Genomic DNA, 16,374 nt, shown 5'->3' with positions numbered 1-16,374 from the left:
TGAAAGATCATTTTCATAGAAAGTTAAATTCTTGCTTTTCTGTTCTCTAAAAATAAAGTATTGAGTTCTGCTTCAGGTTTTGGTCATTCAACTGTTCCACTTCTCAGTACATGTTTACTGTGAGGTGATTTTTTTAAAAATACCTTCCTGAGTCCACCAAGCTCTTTTCATTTTTAGGGTTTCTTACCTCAGTTGGTAAAAACAGATCCCTCGTGGGATCACCTTGATGTCTGTCTGTCTGTGTCTGTCCAACTGTTCGAAAACCTTTCTCTCAGGAATGTGTAGATGTATCAAGTTGAAGTTTGTCCCATACAAAGGTCTGTGGTTCCTTGATGGTGTAATAAATGCCATCTTCCAAATCAATGTAGTCAAAAGATTTGTCCATTTGTCACATGTTTTGATACTTGCAAACTCACTCATTAAAACCTGTTAGGTACTTGCCATTGGTTTGGAATCATGAAATTAGGTAAGAAGCAAGAAACAAATCTGAAAACTGTTAATTCGTAATTATACCACATACTCCCTTCCCCCTCCGCTATTTGTTATCTGACTGTCCATCCTTTCTTCTAAGAAATGGATAAACATATCAGGTTGAAATTTATGTCACGTACTAAGGTCTATAGTCACTTCACATTATAATAAATGTTAAGCTTCTAAGTCAGTGCAGACAAAAGATGCAGCCATGTATGTCTCATATTTTGATAGTTTCAAACTCACTAATTATGCCCTATAGGGTACTTCCCCTTACATAGAATCATGAAGTTTGGCCAGAGGAAGGTTTCACAGAAGTAGTAAAGGAAATAAAAATCAGAGAATTGTTAATTTATAATTATATTACATGAAAAAATGTTCTGTTTTTCACTTGATATGAGACTTTGAACTTGAAAGTAAAACATTCTTGAAGTCTTGGAATCACTGCGACCAATGTCTTGCCAGTATCAATGTCAGTGACAGGCAAAAATCCTGAGATTCTAGATCCCCAGAATGGATGAACTAACTGTCTGTATACATATTAAGTTTTTACAGAATCCTCAGTGTGTAGTCGTTCTCACTCCTGGTCAAATTTGATTCAGTTGGAGATGGCCGGAAATACCTTTCTGCAGCCCTATTTCCATGCTCTTTAGTGTATGCAATCACTTGCAGTTTAAATGCAGTAGTATAGCAATGCCATTTTTCAGTCATAGTTTGCAAAAGAAACCACAGTGTAGTAAGTGGATCTCCACACTAAACACAAGAGTAACTGAAGCTTGAATGAACAATGTAAAAACCATTAATGACAACGTACGTGCATACATCAAACTCTATACAACTGGAAAGCTCAAAATTCGCAAGGAAGCTAACAGTGAATTGCTTCCAGCCAGAACATAGAAAATTTGGATTAAGCTTATAGGCACCTACATTAACTTGCAATCAGCTTATACACCAGCAAATACAATAAAATGAATGCAGTAATGTGGTCAAAATATGGGATGGTAAAATGGAAGGAATGAAATTGAAATTAATTAACAAAAATAATTCAGATCACATGAACAAATATTCCACTTCCAAGTGGAAAAAGAATTGTTGGAAGAAAAATTAGAACAAATGGAAAAGCTAATATGGTGGTTAAAATGATGTGAAAAAGGAACAAATTTAAAAAATTACATTTAAAGCAATTAAATGAATAAAAATAACCAGTGAAGACTAAAATAAAAAATTTCTAGCACCTGACAAAACACTAACCCACAATCTTCTGCATGTGAAGAGTCTACCTCAACCATTATACTATGCAACCAGTCTGTGTAACATTCCTCTTTTTAAGCTGTAAGGTATCAAGTGAAATTCCAAAATCTGTTTTCATCAATTACTCGCAAATGAGGACTAACTAGGGTGAATGACTGCAGGGTGTATCAAGGACCTTAACCTACATCACCATATAAGTGGTTTCGAAATGTTAATCTCGCCACTGGGTACCTCTCCTTGTAAGTTTAAATTTCAGCAGGTCCACAGCTAACCCCCCTGTTTACCACAAAAAATCAAGGAAGTAGGTATTAATGCAGATGACACACCGTTTTTTTTTTTTTTTTTTTTTTTGTTTTTTTTTTTTTTTTAACAATTTGAAAAAAAATGCAATTAATAAGAAACTAAAGGACTTTGGAAAATTATCCAATTATCTGTGTACCCCAGTAACAAGACTTTTTGGATGGACCAATCCCATTATGTAAATCAGATTTTGTAAAAGTGTAACATGGAGTACTGCCATATGGCATCCACACCGCTAAATAACAATCAGGTAATAACTCATGAAATGAGCCCAAAAACAGAAATAGAAAAAGCTGCCATGAAGAATGTCACACACAGAGGAGGCATAAGTAATGTAATAATATGCTCAACTAGGTACTGGACAAGATGTAGCATATGCAGTTCAAGCAGTGAGTCAGTTTGATATTAACCCAGGAGTACCCCCATTGGCTAGTTGCAAAGATAATCCTATGGTATCTAAAGAGAACTAAATATTTTAAACTACAATTTTCAAAATATGAGAACCGCGACTTAAGGATAGACTGATGCTGACTGGGCCGAGGATACTGTAGATGGAAAATCTACCACCTGTTTCTTGTTTGTCACAAGGTGCTGCAGTTTCATGGAATAACATAAAACTGCCACCAGTAGCTCTCTAGACAGTAGAGTGGAGTACATGGTATTAACTTCTGCCTGTGAGGAACCGCTTTGGTTCTGAAGGCTGCAAGGAGAAATACCCCCTTTTGCAAAAGAGGGCCTGATTAAATAATTTTGTGTCAACAAAGGTGCAGTTGATCTGCCAAAGACGTGGATACAAAGACCCCACTAAACACATTGACACCAAGCATCATTTCTTCAGGTAAAAAACTGTTTCAAGATAGATCGCAGTGGAGCAAATTTCAACAAATGGAATGCCTGCAGACATGATAATGAAGAAGCTGCCTCCAGATGTCGTCAACTAACCATCAAGCAGAAGTGTTGCAGGTTATCATTTAGAATCAGTGCCTCTACCAGAAGATTCATTTTTGTAGGGGGATACAAGATGACTTCGATAAAATTTCAGCTGGGGTGATAATGGCAGCTTGCTCTAAATGTAGAAAAATGTAAGTTAATACTAATGAGGAGAAAAAAAACAATCTTGTAATGTTTGAATACAGCATTATAATGTGTTGCATGCCACAGTCACATTAATAAACTATCTAGGTGTAATGTTACATCGACTTGGGAGAATTTTGGGAAGATATAGCTCATAGCTGTATGTCCATTGTCGTGGATCACTCACTCCGATTTAGTTCATACTACATGCTGTCATCTAGAAGAAAGGGAAATGTTAATTAAAAGAAACACCAGAATTACGGAATATATCAAAAGCATAACTGTGAGCACATAACACATGTTGTTTCCATGGGGAAACTGATAAAGCATTACATCCATGTACCGAGAATCCTGGATTTGAACCCCAAAAATGTCACATTTTTTTACTGTATTTTATGCTTGAAAGTGTGACGGGACAGTGTGTTTATGACATGTAAAAGGGCTGTTTGGAAGTAAATCTATAGAGCACATTTGTAATTCCACAGAATATACAGTCAGAACAGAAAAATAAAGAAACAACTGCATCACACATGCAGAAGTAATGGTAGTAATAATAATTAATAATAAACAAAATTATAACATCAGTAATAGCCACATAAAGTTCAACTAATGAAGCAAAAGCAGGCTGCCAGAAGAACATTGTTACAAACTCTGAAAAGTCCTTTTACATGTCAAGAAAATGTTCTCCTATATAACAGTTTAACGCATAAACAGTTAAAAAAAAAAAAAAAAAAAAAAAAAGTGGGACCTTTGATACAACAACTGAACACATTTATCTTCTCACCCATGCAAGATCTACAGTACTATCTCACAGATACACTTTTCCTCAGCTCTGTAACTCTGGTGATACCTTTAATTACCATTTACGCATGTTCTACTGGACAGCAGCACACAGGAGGAACTAAATCGGTGTTTTGGTTCATACTCTATCGACATACGTTTGGTACCGATCTGAGTGTCTGACATCTGGAGGTTTGGGTGTCAGTATATGGTGTGTTGTGGGAGGACTGCCTGACAGGAAGAATTGGCAGTAAAAGAGTGGTGGTGGTGAGAGGAACAATAATAGAAGTTGTGAAGAGAAAAATGCTTGCAAACAATTTCTGTTTGTTCTTCTTTTACCAAAATGTGGAGAATTAAAAAAGATCAAAATTGGTAATGTTGGCTTTATTTGGCAGAGTGTAATATACTTTATATCAGTAAAACAGTTTGTAATTTTGATTAATTAGACAGTGTTAAAAATAAACCCCAAGAAGCCTTTTCAAAATAGTGGATCCTCTTATATTCAGTGTCATCCTGTGACCGGATAAATACAGTACTCTTCGAACCCCACATTTCTTTAAAGATGTGCTGGTTTTGGCTTGTAGCAGTTTTTTGCTGTTTTATTACATTGTTATGCAAGGTAATGTTATATTGTTAATTAAATATTTTTATATTATTTGAGTGGCTGTAAACACGAACTTTTTCAATTTAGATGGAAGATATTGCAATACCAATGCAACGTGGTAATATGGAAGACATTGCACAAGAAACATCCACAGGAGACAATACAGAAACAACTTCAGAAACGAACTCACTTAGCACACAACAGATATATGATAGAGAAAGCCGGTGAGTAATCTACTTTGCATAATGTAAATTTTTCATGGACTTTCTCTCTCTTCAAGAATGATTCTGTCACTACTAAAAGTTGCTTTTTAAACTGTTCTTGTCATTTTAACAATTATTTTTGTATGTCATTTTATTAATAGTTCTTGAATAAGATGTTATGTATTTATGCTGTGAGGAATGCAGCTTCTCTCTTTTTGTAAATTTTGTTTTCATGCTTTTGATAACAGCACTGTATAGATGAACTGCATTGGGTTAGATAATGAGAATGTGTTTCGTAGCTATTAGACATGAATTACCTCAGTCTGAAGCAAAATAACTTTACAGATACTATTTGAGGCAGAGAAATAATACTATCCTTACTTTTAGTGATTACATCCAGTTGACACAGAATACCTAAGTCATCATGAGAGGGGTCCTAATGCTGTTTCCATTTATAGCATTTGGTAGGTCACAGGTGCCTCCTAGGTCATATAAAATTATGAGTACTCCAGGGAGAGCATTCTACCTTGGCCGAGTTCACGTTTGCTGAATCCAGGATCAGGAACAGGCAGCTTTCTGGATGCTGCCAGTCCTCTGTAACTGTAATGTCTCTGCTTGCATCAGTGACCACCGTATGGTGCAGTGGTGTAATCTTATGTTGTGTCACAAGGAGTGAGAATCTTAACCTAACTGCATATATTGTGAGTTGTTAACGAGCCACTTCTGGGGTACCATTTCACCCTAGTTGCCTGAGCCATGCTCAGGCAAGTGAGTTCCTATATTTCTAGCCCCTTGTGGGAACATCCAGGTGAATTTGTCACATAAAAACACTGCCAACAAAATGCATATTCTGTTTGGGACCAATTACACCCTTGAATGAAAGCTCAGAATAAATACCTGTGAATAACAGAACACTTAATATGTCTCATAATGTGTTTCTGAGTATTAAAACACTGACAGGAAGCTTAGAAAATGTGTCTCCTTTTACATGCATAGCAGGTACACTGAAATCAGTTAAGTGTTGGTAATTGAATACTATTGGTGGAAACAGAAGCAGCACATCTAACTGAACAAAAAACAGCAGGCAAAGTGCTATGCAAATACCTAATTTTGATGGAAATGCACAACATAAACTGTAGTAAGACAATCATTTTATGCATTGGCTTAATGCACGGAGATGTGCAGGAGCCAAATGAAGAATGGTTAGAGGTTGACATGACGAATCTCAAAAACATCCTGAAGTGACTGAATAGTGAACTAGTAGAAACAGTTTTATTTGTCCTGACCTTCAGTTCTCCAACTTTGCCTGAACATACAACAGGTGGGTTCATCCACTGGAAAGTTGTCTGCCCCTAACCAACTGTTCTCCAAGGGTCAGTAGCCCATTATGGACACACCCACAGCAGGAAGTGGTACATGTACAAGAAACACATTTTAAATCATTTGTCAGATGACCACTTGCTCCTATTTTTAAGGGATTATAGTGTACACAAAAAGGATCACTCAAGTGACAGAGAAAGAATGATAAGTAGTCATCTTCATTGATGGCAATTGATGTCATGGTGTGCCTTAAGCATATAGTTGCTGAATGTTCACTGTATGCGTCCTCCATGAACTGTTAATCAGAAACTCTCATTAACATTATAATACAGTTCCTGTTGCATTTTCTCCGCTGTGGTAGTTGCAGTGCACACCATTTGTTGTTAAGGGTTTCTTGTTCTGAATATGCACTTACACTAGGACGCACTTAAGCACTAACACCAGACTGTTCTCCAACATCAGTATTTCATTATACTCTCCATATTGTGTGCATATGGGACGCCTCTGTGGGAAGTGGATGATGATCTGCATTCCAGTGACCACTTCCCACCTGAATAAACAGCAAGAGCAGTTCATTAAAGAGAACTTTCAAGATGTGTGCTCAGCAAAGCAAACTGGACACTGTAAAGCCAGCTGCTTTTATCTGACCATAGAGAACATTCACATATGCATTTATTACGTCACCAACAAAATCCATCACACATGTCAAAGTGTTCAGGACAACTAAGAAGACAGTTGGCTCCCTGGTGGAGTGAATATTGATGCTCCAGAATCAGGGAGACATGCCGGGCATTATGGAGTGCAGGCTGTCAGATAAGAACCTAGCAGCCTTTTGGTCGCAAAACAATAATAAAAAAGAGAGCAAGAAGAGAATGTGCAGAAATTTCTGAAAGATCTATAAATCATTTTCATTTATTTATTTATTGTTCCGTGGGACCACATTAAGGAGAAGTCTCCATGGTCATGGAATGACTCAATACATGAAATTATAACACGATTGTAGAAACAGATAAAATGAAATACAAGAAACATATTCAGGCGACAAGTCGTAAGTTTAAATAAAGAAAACCAACAATGTAACACTGGAATTTGCTTAATTTTTTAGCTCTTCCAGGAGCTCCTCGACAGAATAGGAGTAGTGAGCCATGAGGAAACTCTTCAGTTTAGACTTAAAAATGTTTGGGCTACTGATAAGATTTTTGAGTTCTTGTGGTAGCTTATTGAAAATGGATGCAGCAGAATACTGCACTCCTTTCTGCACAAGAGTCAAGGAAGTGCATTCCACATGCAGATTTTATTTCTGCCTAGTATTAACTGAGTGAAAGCTGCTAACTCTTGGGAATAAGCTAATATTGCTAACAACAAACGACATTAAAGAAAATATATGTTGTGAGGGCAATGTCAAAATTCCCACACTATTGAATAGTGGTCGACAAGAGGTTTTTGAACTTACACCACGCATAGCAGGAACAGCCCGTTCTTGAGCCAAAAATACACTTTTTGAATCAGAAGAATTACCCCAAAAAATAATACCATATGACATAAGCGTATGAAAATATGCGAAGTAGACTACTTTTCGTGTTGAAATGTCACTTATTTCAGATACTGTTCTAATGATAAATAAAGCAGCATTTAGTTTCTGAACAAGATCCTGAACATGGGCTTTCCACAACAGCTTACTATCTATCCGAACGCCTAGGAAATTGAACTGTTCCGTCTCACTTATAATATGCCCATTCTGTCTGATCAAAATATCAGTTCTTGTTGAATTGTGAGTTAGAAACTGTAAAACCTGAGTCTTACTGTGATTTAGCATCAAATTATTTTCCACAAGCCACGAACTTATTTCATGAACTACATTATTTGATAATGTTTCAATATTACACACACGATCCTTCACTACCAAGCTGGTGTCATCAGCAAACAGAAATATTTTTTAATCACCTGTAATACTAGAAGGCATATCATTTATATAAATAAGAAACAGCAGTGGCCCCAGCACCGACCCTTGGGGAACGCCCCACTTAACAGTGCCCCATTGGGACTGAACATCACTACCACTCCCAATATTGCGGAGAATTACCTTCTGTTTTCTGTTCTTCAAGTAAGAGGCAAACCAATTGTAAGCTACTCCCCTTACTCCATAATGGTCCAACTTCTGCAGTAATATTTTGTGGTCAACACAGTCAAAAGCCTTCGTTAAATCAAAGAAAACACCTAACGTTTGCAACCTTTTATTTAATCCGTCCAAAACCTCACAGAGAAAACAGAATGTAGCATTTTCAGTTGTTAAGCAATTTCTAAAACCAAACTGCACTTTTGATAGCAAATTATGTGAATTTAAATGCTCCAGTAACCTTGTATATACAACCCTCTCGATAACTTTAGCAATTGTATGTAAGCATTTATAGGATTCCAGGCAAAGGAGCAAGGTGTGCAGTAACTTAAGTAATGAATGATGGTATACTCAGGACCAGTAATAGACACATTTTGTAAAGACTTTGTAGAAACTATCTTATGTGAGCCTTTAAATAGGCATTGCGCACAATGCCACAGTCAATAGTCAGTCATCATCTAACCACCACTAATAGTGCATTTAGATGTGAAGATATTAGTTACTGACTGGATTTTGAGAAAAGTCATAAATATTGTGAACTGCAAGCTGATAAGCTGCAATTTAAATTTCTGAAATCACACCTTGGTTATTGAGAATTTTTACAGCGTCTATTCTATTGTCAACTGAACCACAGATAAGACATTATATGAGGTATAAAAGTCTGTGGATAGGTAGGCCCTCAGCCAGTTTCAGTATCTGTTCAGGAGATGTCACTGTACTATTGATAACCTGACCTTGCTGGAGATCACTATACCCCTACTTTGCTCTACAGGCACCTCTTAATAAGTATCTTCTTCAATGTTTAAGAAGGCTGCAATACTCCTGGGAGAAATAATTCCCTTGACCAGCTTCACATACAGGGCTCTAAGGGACATGTTCCAGATTACCACAGTCCCTCCAGTGCTAATATTGTTGTAGATATACAGACAGTAATTTCCTGGGCATTCATTTTATGTGAGCAAATGGTGTATTTCAAAGCTGTGTTTTAAATGTGACTTACTTTCTTCTTCTCTCTCCTTTATTTCCCAAGTTAAGGAGCCCTTACTTATGAACAACTATGCCATTTTCTGCTCTTTCATTTTCCCAGCAACCAGACAGTAGTCTCAATTAACTGTCAAGTATAGATTCTAAATTTTGTACAGAAAAATCTGTACTTTTTAACAGTTCAAATCGGGTTTCCCACCTTCCAGCTAATAAAATGAGGTGCGCCATTTTCAGTTCTAAAGATTCACTGAGATTCCTTAGCCTCTTATTGTTTTGATGAAGGTCTTAGTTGGCTGCCACATCAAAGGAAACTGAAGGCAGCCCCTCAAAACACTGGGTATTGTAAAATGATTAATCAACAGGACATTGGGAAAGGACAGAAAATATCTACTCTTTTAGAACCTTTGTATGATCCTTGTTCAATTTTTGTTGTACAGTATATAGGGTTCACTATGGGGGAATCAGGCTGGCAACAGTAGGCATTTAGTACAAGCCCCATTCCTAGCCTCTGTTTCCATCATGAGGAACCACCACTTGATACCAGGTGGCAGCTGCTTGTGGTGCAACAGGCATGTAAAACCACCTCCCTCCTATAATCACCCGTAAACCATATGATTGCTCATCTACCTATGGAGCAATTTTTTAATAATGAGAGTAATGAAGACCTTCGGGATTTGCATAAAGAACATCTTTCAGATTTTGGTGTAATGAATATAAATGTTTTACACCAAGAATATCAGCAAAAGTACAGAGGCATATAGGCAGTCATTTTTCCTTCGTTCTGTTTGGGAGTGGAACAGGGAGAGAAGATGCTAGTTGTGGTACAATGTACCATGCGCCGCACCGTATGGTGGATTGCGGAGTATGTATGTAGATGTATATGTAAAAGTATGGATTGCTACTCACCATAAAGATGACGTGAAGTTACAGACAGACACAATTAATAGACTGTTATGCTTTTATCTTTCAGCGAAAGCCTTATTCAGAAAAGAAAACGCACAGACATTCATAAAAGAAAGCACACTTCATGCACATGACTGCCGTCTCCATTAGCTTGGACTGGTATGAAACTATTATGTTGAACAAAACTAGCAACCTGGAGTAAGGTGAGAAAGGGGAAGGGATAACAGGGAATGGGGGGGGGGGGGGGGGGGCTGCCTGGCAGAGTGTGCGGGAATTAGACAGAGGCGTGACAAGTCTGCTAGGTGCCATGTGTGTGGCAGGGAGTTGGGGGGGGGGGGGGGGGGTAATGGGGAGCAGAAAAGGAGAGGGGCAGGGAAAGGGAAAGACGGGTGGGTGCATTGGAAGAGGGCACCACACAATGAGGATGGGGTATGTGAATAGGGAGAAGGTGTTAGGACACTTGGATGGAGGGTGTGGGGACAGTAGGTTAGCTTAGGTTGAGTTTGGGATACAGGGTATTTTTCCAGCTCAATGTTATGTAAAAGTCAACACCTATATCTTTCAGGCACTGTTTATAATGTATATTTTTACAGATTTTTTTTGTTGGTATCAGGTAACGCAGCACACTTTCTAAACAAATTAGAAGTATTTGAATATTTTTGAACCTGCTTAGGGTTATTAAAAAAATTACAAAGAAACTTAAGCAATTTTTTTTTCCAAAATGCTTCCTCAAATCGAGGTACCATTTAATCTAATGTTATACATTCGAAAGAGATCATATTTTTACCAGATATGCCTGATATGATGGCTGAGGTACTAGACCTATTTAATTCCACCTATTATGTATATTACAAGGATAAAAAAGTATCATATCTTACATTTTAATTTTTATAATTTTTTTTCCTAATAATAATGTTATTTTTTCTGTAATTTTGTTGATTCTGCAATAAAGCTTAGGTCTATTACATAAGTATGGACTATTGCAAGTTACAGGAAAAAAATTAGAGCAATGCTTTATAAACTTAAGGAAATATTTTTACTTAAATTCTGAAAAATACAACTTGCAGGAAATTGCAAATGAAGATATGAGTCCAAATAAATTGTGCTTCAGAGCATTCCTGAAGCATCATCTTCATCCTGCAGCATTTCTTCATCTTCAAGCTTCCTCTTGGCATTCTTGGCATTCCTTTTAGCACTTCTTGCTTCTTTGGTAACGAAGAGCGAATTTTTCAGCTTCATGCACCCGTTGTCACATGCAAGCAATTGATCTTCCATATTAGAACCACATTTTATGACTAAATTTCTCAGGACTACCAACTTTCGTATCACTCCATCATTGAAACATATCACTGCATCTAGTACACCAACTTTCAATGTATTGACTCCTACAAAAACATTCTTGGGTTATCTTTCCCTCAATCTTTGAAACATTTTCTTTTTTATTCTAAGTGCCCCCATGAAGACATTTACTAAGCAAAACATGGTCACTCAGGTCTCTAAATATTGGTTTTATTTCATTCATAAGAGGCTCAGGAAGGGAATGCTTATGACAGTCTGTTTGACCACTTTCTTTTGCTTTTTGTTAACCACACCAAGAATCTGCTCCTTTAGGGCAAAGACCGTGATCAGGGTGGTCATCTGTGGACAGCTTATGAAAGTAGGTGGCTCATACAGTTCCAGAAGTGCAGTTCATCTAATGGCCAGTCCATAACAACTGTGAAGGAGATCTCTTTCAGTTTCTGTTAATCTGCCTCGGCCAGACTTCTTTTCCATCAGATAGCAACTTTCCTTTCATTTCTCTTAATAGCTCCCTCTATCTAGCACCCATCCCCATTTGCACATGTCCACAACACTACAGTTTTGTTATCAAGGTATCACCATGAACATTGAACTCATTAATTTTATTGAAACCTTTAGAGTCCCCATTGCCGAGATACTTCTTATATCTAACTTTATAAATGGGCACCGACCTCTAAAATATTTTTAGAGCTTCATCACACTCCATACCTCCACTGTAACCATCGTAATTCTTAGAACACTGACGTTCAATATGTCCTTCAGTGTTACCACGGCAGGTGTGGCAGTACATATATAAGCACTCAGCATCATCAACTTTTCCATTCTCCAGACAAGTAGCACTTAACACCACCATTCAAGGAACCATGTCCTCGATGTTGCCATGTCCCATCAAGTGCAACAGCAATGTCCCTAGTTCCACTAATATTTACAGTTTCTTCTGCTGCATGTTTCATAGATGCTTTAGAGACAACCGTCAAGGCATTAAAAAGTATTTTTATGTACTTACTGAACCTCCTGGAGGAGGAGGAAGGTCCATCAAACCACAAAACGTTTGAGCAGCCGTTTTTTCTGTTTCCTATTGTATGCATTCCATAAACTAACTTCAAATTCACGTCATATGAATTATTCACAATGTTTGAAGTCATTTTCAAGGTAGATTTATTGCAGGATCTAAACAGAACAACTAATTTTGATGCTAAACCCTTCCTGCTACTTTTTTGTTCAGTTATTTCAAGACAGCCTAAACTGTCACATTGTTTACATTTTGCCACTTCCTTTATCAAAGAAGATAAGATGCCCACATCAACAATAACAAATCCACTACAAACAACGACATTGTTAACACAAAAATTTGAACTAGCAGGAGACATGCCATGTGGGAGTTTCTTCACTGAAGAACTTATACATAGGTTGATTTTTTTTAACAGTGTGGCTTGCTTTGTTTGTAAACTGGTTACCACAGAATTTCCTTTTATTAAATTTCTTGATGCGTGGTGTAGTTCGTATTTATTGCACACTAAAGGATATGTACTTCCACAAATATATGTAGCACTTGGGCAACAAACATTCAGTAACACATGAACAAACTGCTTCTGTGAAACAAAAGTAAGTACTAGCAAAGATAATCATTCACAGACACTAGAAACCTGCACTGTTGCCAACATATACAGTGTATCATACATATAATCACTGGAAACAGAAAGCTCACAGTTCTTTTCGAAATAATATTGGCTTCTGTAACAGAAATAAAGGGGGCATGGCGGAATACATGACTGTAACTTTAAAATTTGGTATATATAGGTTATTTTTCATTTTAAACCCTGTAATGTATATATCAGTGTAATTAGGAAAGACTATAGAATTTAATAAAGTCATAAAAAATTTCGATTTTTCCACAATTTATAAGTACCCTGTATCCTTAAGCATTTTACGTTCAGCTGCTTGTTGTCCCACAGGATAGTCTACCATACTCTCGGCCCACTTTGGCAGTGTCCATTCATCCAAGTGTACAGCTGGTTAGTAGTCATATCAATATGAAAAGCTGTGCAGTGATTGCAGAAGAGCTTGTACATGACACGGCTGCTTTCACAGGTGGTTCGGCCTATGAAGGGGTAGGCTAAGCCTGTGACAGGGCAGGAATAGAAAGTTCTGAGTGGGTGGATTGGGCAGGTCTTGTACCTGGGTCTTCCACAGGGATATGATGCATGTTGCAATGGGTTGGAATTGAGAGTGTCATAGGGATGAACTAGGATGTTGTGGAGTTTGGATGGGCAACAGATCATGACTAGGAGGGATGGGAACGATCTCGGGTAGGATGTCCCTTGTTTCAGGGCATGATGACAGGTAATCAAAGCATTGATGAAGGATGTGGTTCAATTGTTCCAGTCTGGGACGATATTGGACGACGAATGGAGGCAGTCCTTGGTAGTTGTTTCTTGGGGTGGTGGCAGGATCGTGGGTGTGTGGGGGAATGGTATGGGAGATCTGTTCACAGACTAGGTGTGGGGGATAGTGCCTGTCTGTCAAGGCCTTCGTGAGACCTTCAGCATAAGGGACAAGGAAGTTCTTGTCACTGCAAATACACTGCTCCCAGTTGATCAGGTTGTATTGGGGGAAGGGAGAGGGGATGACAGCTGTCAAAATGCAGGTACTGTTGGTGATTGGCAGGTTTAATGTGGACAGAGGTGTGGATGAAGCCATAAGAGAGGAGATGGGCAATGTCCAGGAAGAGGGCACGCTGTTTTGAAGTGGACCAGATGAAGCAGATGGGAGAGAAGGTATTTAGGTTGTGAAAGAATGAGGATAGGGTGTCTTGACACTGAGTACAGATCATGAAGGTATTGCCAATGAATCTGAACCAGAACAGTGGGGTTTTGGGAGGCTAGGAAAGCTTCCTCCAGATGGCCTATAAATGAATTGGCATAGGAGGTTGCTATACAGGTGCCCACATCTGTGCCACAGGTTTGCATGCATACCTTTTCCTTCAAAGAAGAAATTGTTGTGTGTTATATAAAGTTTGTAAGGTGTATAAGAACTGAGGTAATGGATTTGGAGTCTGAAGGACATTGGGAAAGTGTTCAGTAATGGCGACACCATGAGCATGAGGGATGTTGATGTATAGGGAAAGGGTTTCAACACTGATGCTTAGGGATCATGGAGGTAAAGGGTTGTGGGGATGGTGGAGAGTCGGTGAAGGAAATGGTTGATATCTTGGGCTCTCTGGTATACAAAAAAAGGAAATGGAGTACAATTTTGCAGGGTATCAAAGCACACTAGAAGTGAGGAACCAGGCATTGCAGTTGGGAAGGTTATCAGGGACACATGAGCAGAAAAATGAACTGCCCCTATGAGCCTTTTCCTTGCTGTTTAGCAAAAGTACTAAGCCATTAAATTTAGAGTGGCTGGAAGCATTTGGAAATAAGCTGTGGTCTGTGAAACTAACTGTTCAGGCATAGTGATCCTCTGGAGCCTGTCCTCTATTGTAGCTGAAAGCAAGAAAAGTGTGGTATGCTTTCAAAAATTTGTGATTTGTCAAGATTCCAGCCTTATACCATTAAGTTGGAGGTTTTAGTGTGTTGCAGAGTAGCTGGCACATCCATTTTTAGCTAAGCAATCCTCAAGGCACATGTATTGACTGTAATATTTAGTACCTTCTTTTTTGAGCTCTGTATTTCAGACGTACTTGCTAGCGGCAAATATATAAATGATTATAGAGATGTAATTCTCTGTGACAGGTAGAATAGCCATGAAAGTGCATTAATGTTGTTCATGTTTAGTGTTGTTCCTTGGTGTGGTAATGCATCTAAAGGGTATGAACAGTGTCAGATGTTGAATGATCAGTGTGTAGAACATGGAGACGCCGGTTACCCATGTGAGACAAGAGTTATCAGCACCTGATAGAGTGTGAAAAGGTATCATTATAGGTCTCCATTTGGAATACCCAACTGTTCTATCACATAATTTATTAGATCTTTTGATTGAACTTTCCTTTGGCAAAATTACATTTAAACTCTGTTGTACCAGTCCTACTGAGTGTCTCTTGCCATTTATCTGCCCATGTAGCTTGAGAATAGGCTACTGAGAAAATCAAACATAAATACCGTCTTCCGACCACCGCCGAAGACGAAAGAGCTGCAGGGCTCAGCTAAAGACCCACTCAAACTCAACACACCTGGTATATACAGCATTGCCTGCGAATGTGGTGTACAGTACATTGGACAAACGCAGTGCTGCATCTCGAAAAGGTGCAAGGAACACACCAGGCATGTCCGACTTGGACAGATAGAGAAATCTGCTATAGCGGAACATAGCATCAAAGAAAATCACACCTTTGATTTCGAGAACACCAGGGCGCTGTGCCGAGCCAGGAGCTATTGGGACAGCGTCATTAAAGAATCAATAGAAATACGGATCCACGAGAATCTTGTGAACAGGGACAAAGGTTATCAACTGGGCGTGGCCTGGAATCCAGCATTAGCCACAATACGCCAGGAACGCACCAAGAACCGTCCAGCTTACGAGACGTGACCGGAATGCTCTGACGGGGACACGAACGGCGCACCCGCTTCCCCCTCCACCCCGCCCGCCGGCTCCTCTGGAGCCAGCCTCCCGCGGCCGGGTGGTGGGGGGCACGCCGCAGGTATAAAGGGACCGGCATCCACAAAGTCTCGGCACTTCGCCAGAAGATGACGAGTATGTCACTCATCAAAATGTCACAGTTTGAAGACACCGCCACCCGGCTGGAAGCCCGAAAACTCTTCACCAGCTGTATACGCCGGGAAAGCATACATTCACATGAGGAATGTTGTGGATATTTTACTGTGGCTTTATAGCTGGCACAATGTGATCACAAATGAGAGAGCTACATCAGATCATTTTTGTCAAGTTAAAGAGGAATGGGGAGGAGGTCGCAATGAAAATCTCATATTAACTTTTTAATTCAGAGAATATACATTATTATAATGGATAACATTTTGTGGTATAAAATTCATCCAGAGTATAGAGAATATTACATTGCTCACCAGTCTTAATGGCCTCTCTAAACTGAATGTTTTACAAGTGTGCATGTC

At 38.7% G+C, this 16,374-nt stretch overlaps 1 protein-coding gene across 2 annotated transcripts in view; it reads left to right on the top strand.

The window, feature by feature from the left end:
• Positions 1 to 16,374, top strand: part of LOC124789370 (structural maintenance of chromosomes protein 1A) — a 168,005-nt gene that overhangs the window by 131,901 nt on the left and 19,730 nt on the right. For both annotated transcript variants that reach the window (XM_047256697.1, XM_047256696.1), the window contains exon 19: positions 4,568 to 4,704. In XM_047256697.1, the coding sequence (XP_047112653.1) occupies positions 4,568 to 4,704 (137 nt within the window). The remainder of the gene's footprint in view (positions 1 to 4,567; positions 4,705 to 16,374) is intronic.

The sequence above is a fragment of the Schistocerca piceifrons genome, chromosome 3 (genome assembly GCF_021461385.2).
Source record: "Schistocerca piceifrons isolate TAMUIC-IGC-003096 chromosome 3, iqSchPice1.1, whole genome shotgun sequence".
NCBI lineage: Eukaryota > Metazoa > Arthropoda > Insecta > Orthoptera > Acrididae > Schistocerca > Schistocerca piceifrons.
Note: the sequence above shows the minus strand (reverse complement) of the source record. Positions and strands in the feature narration are given on the sequence as shown.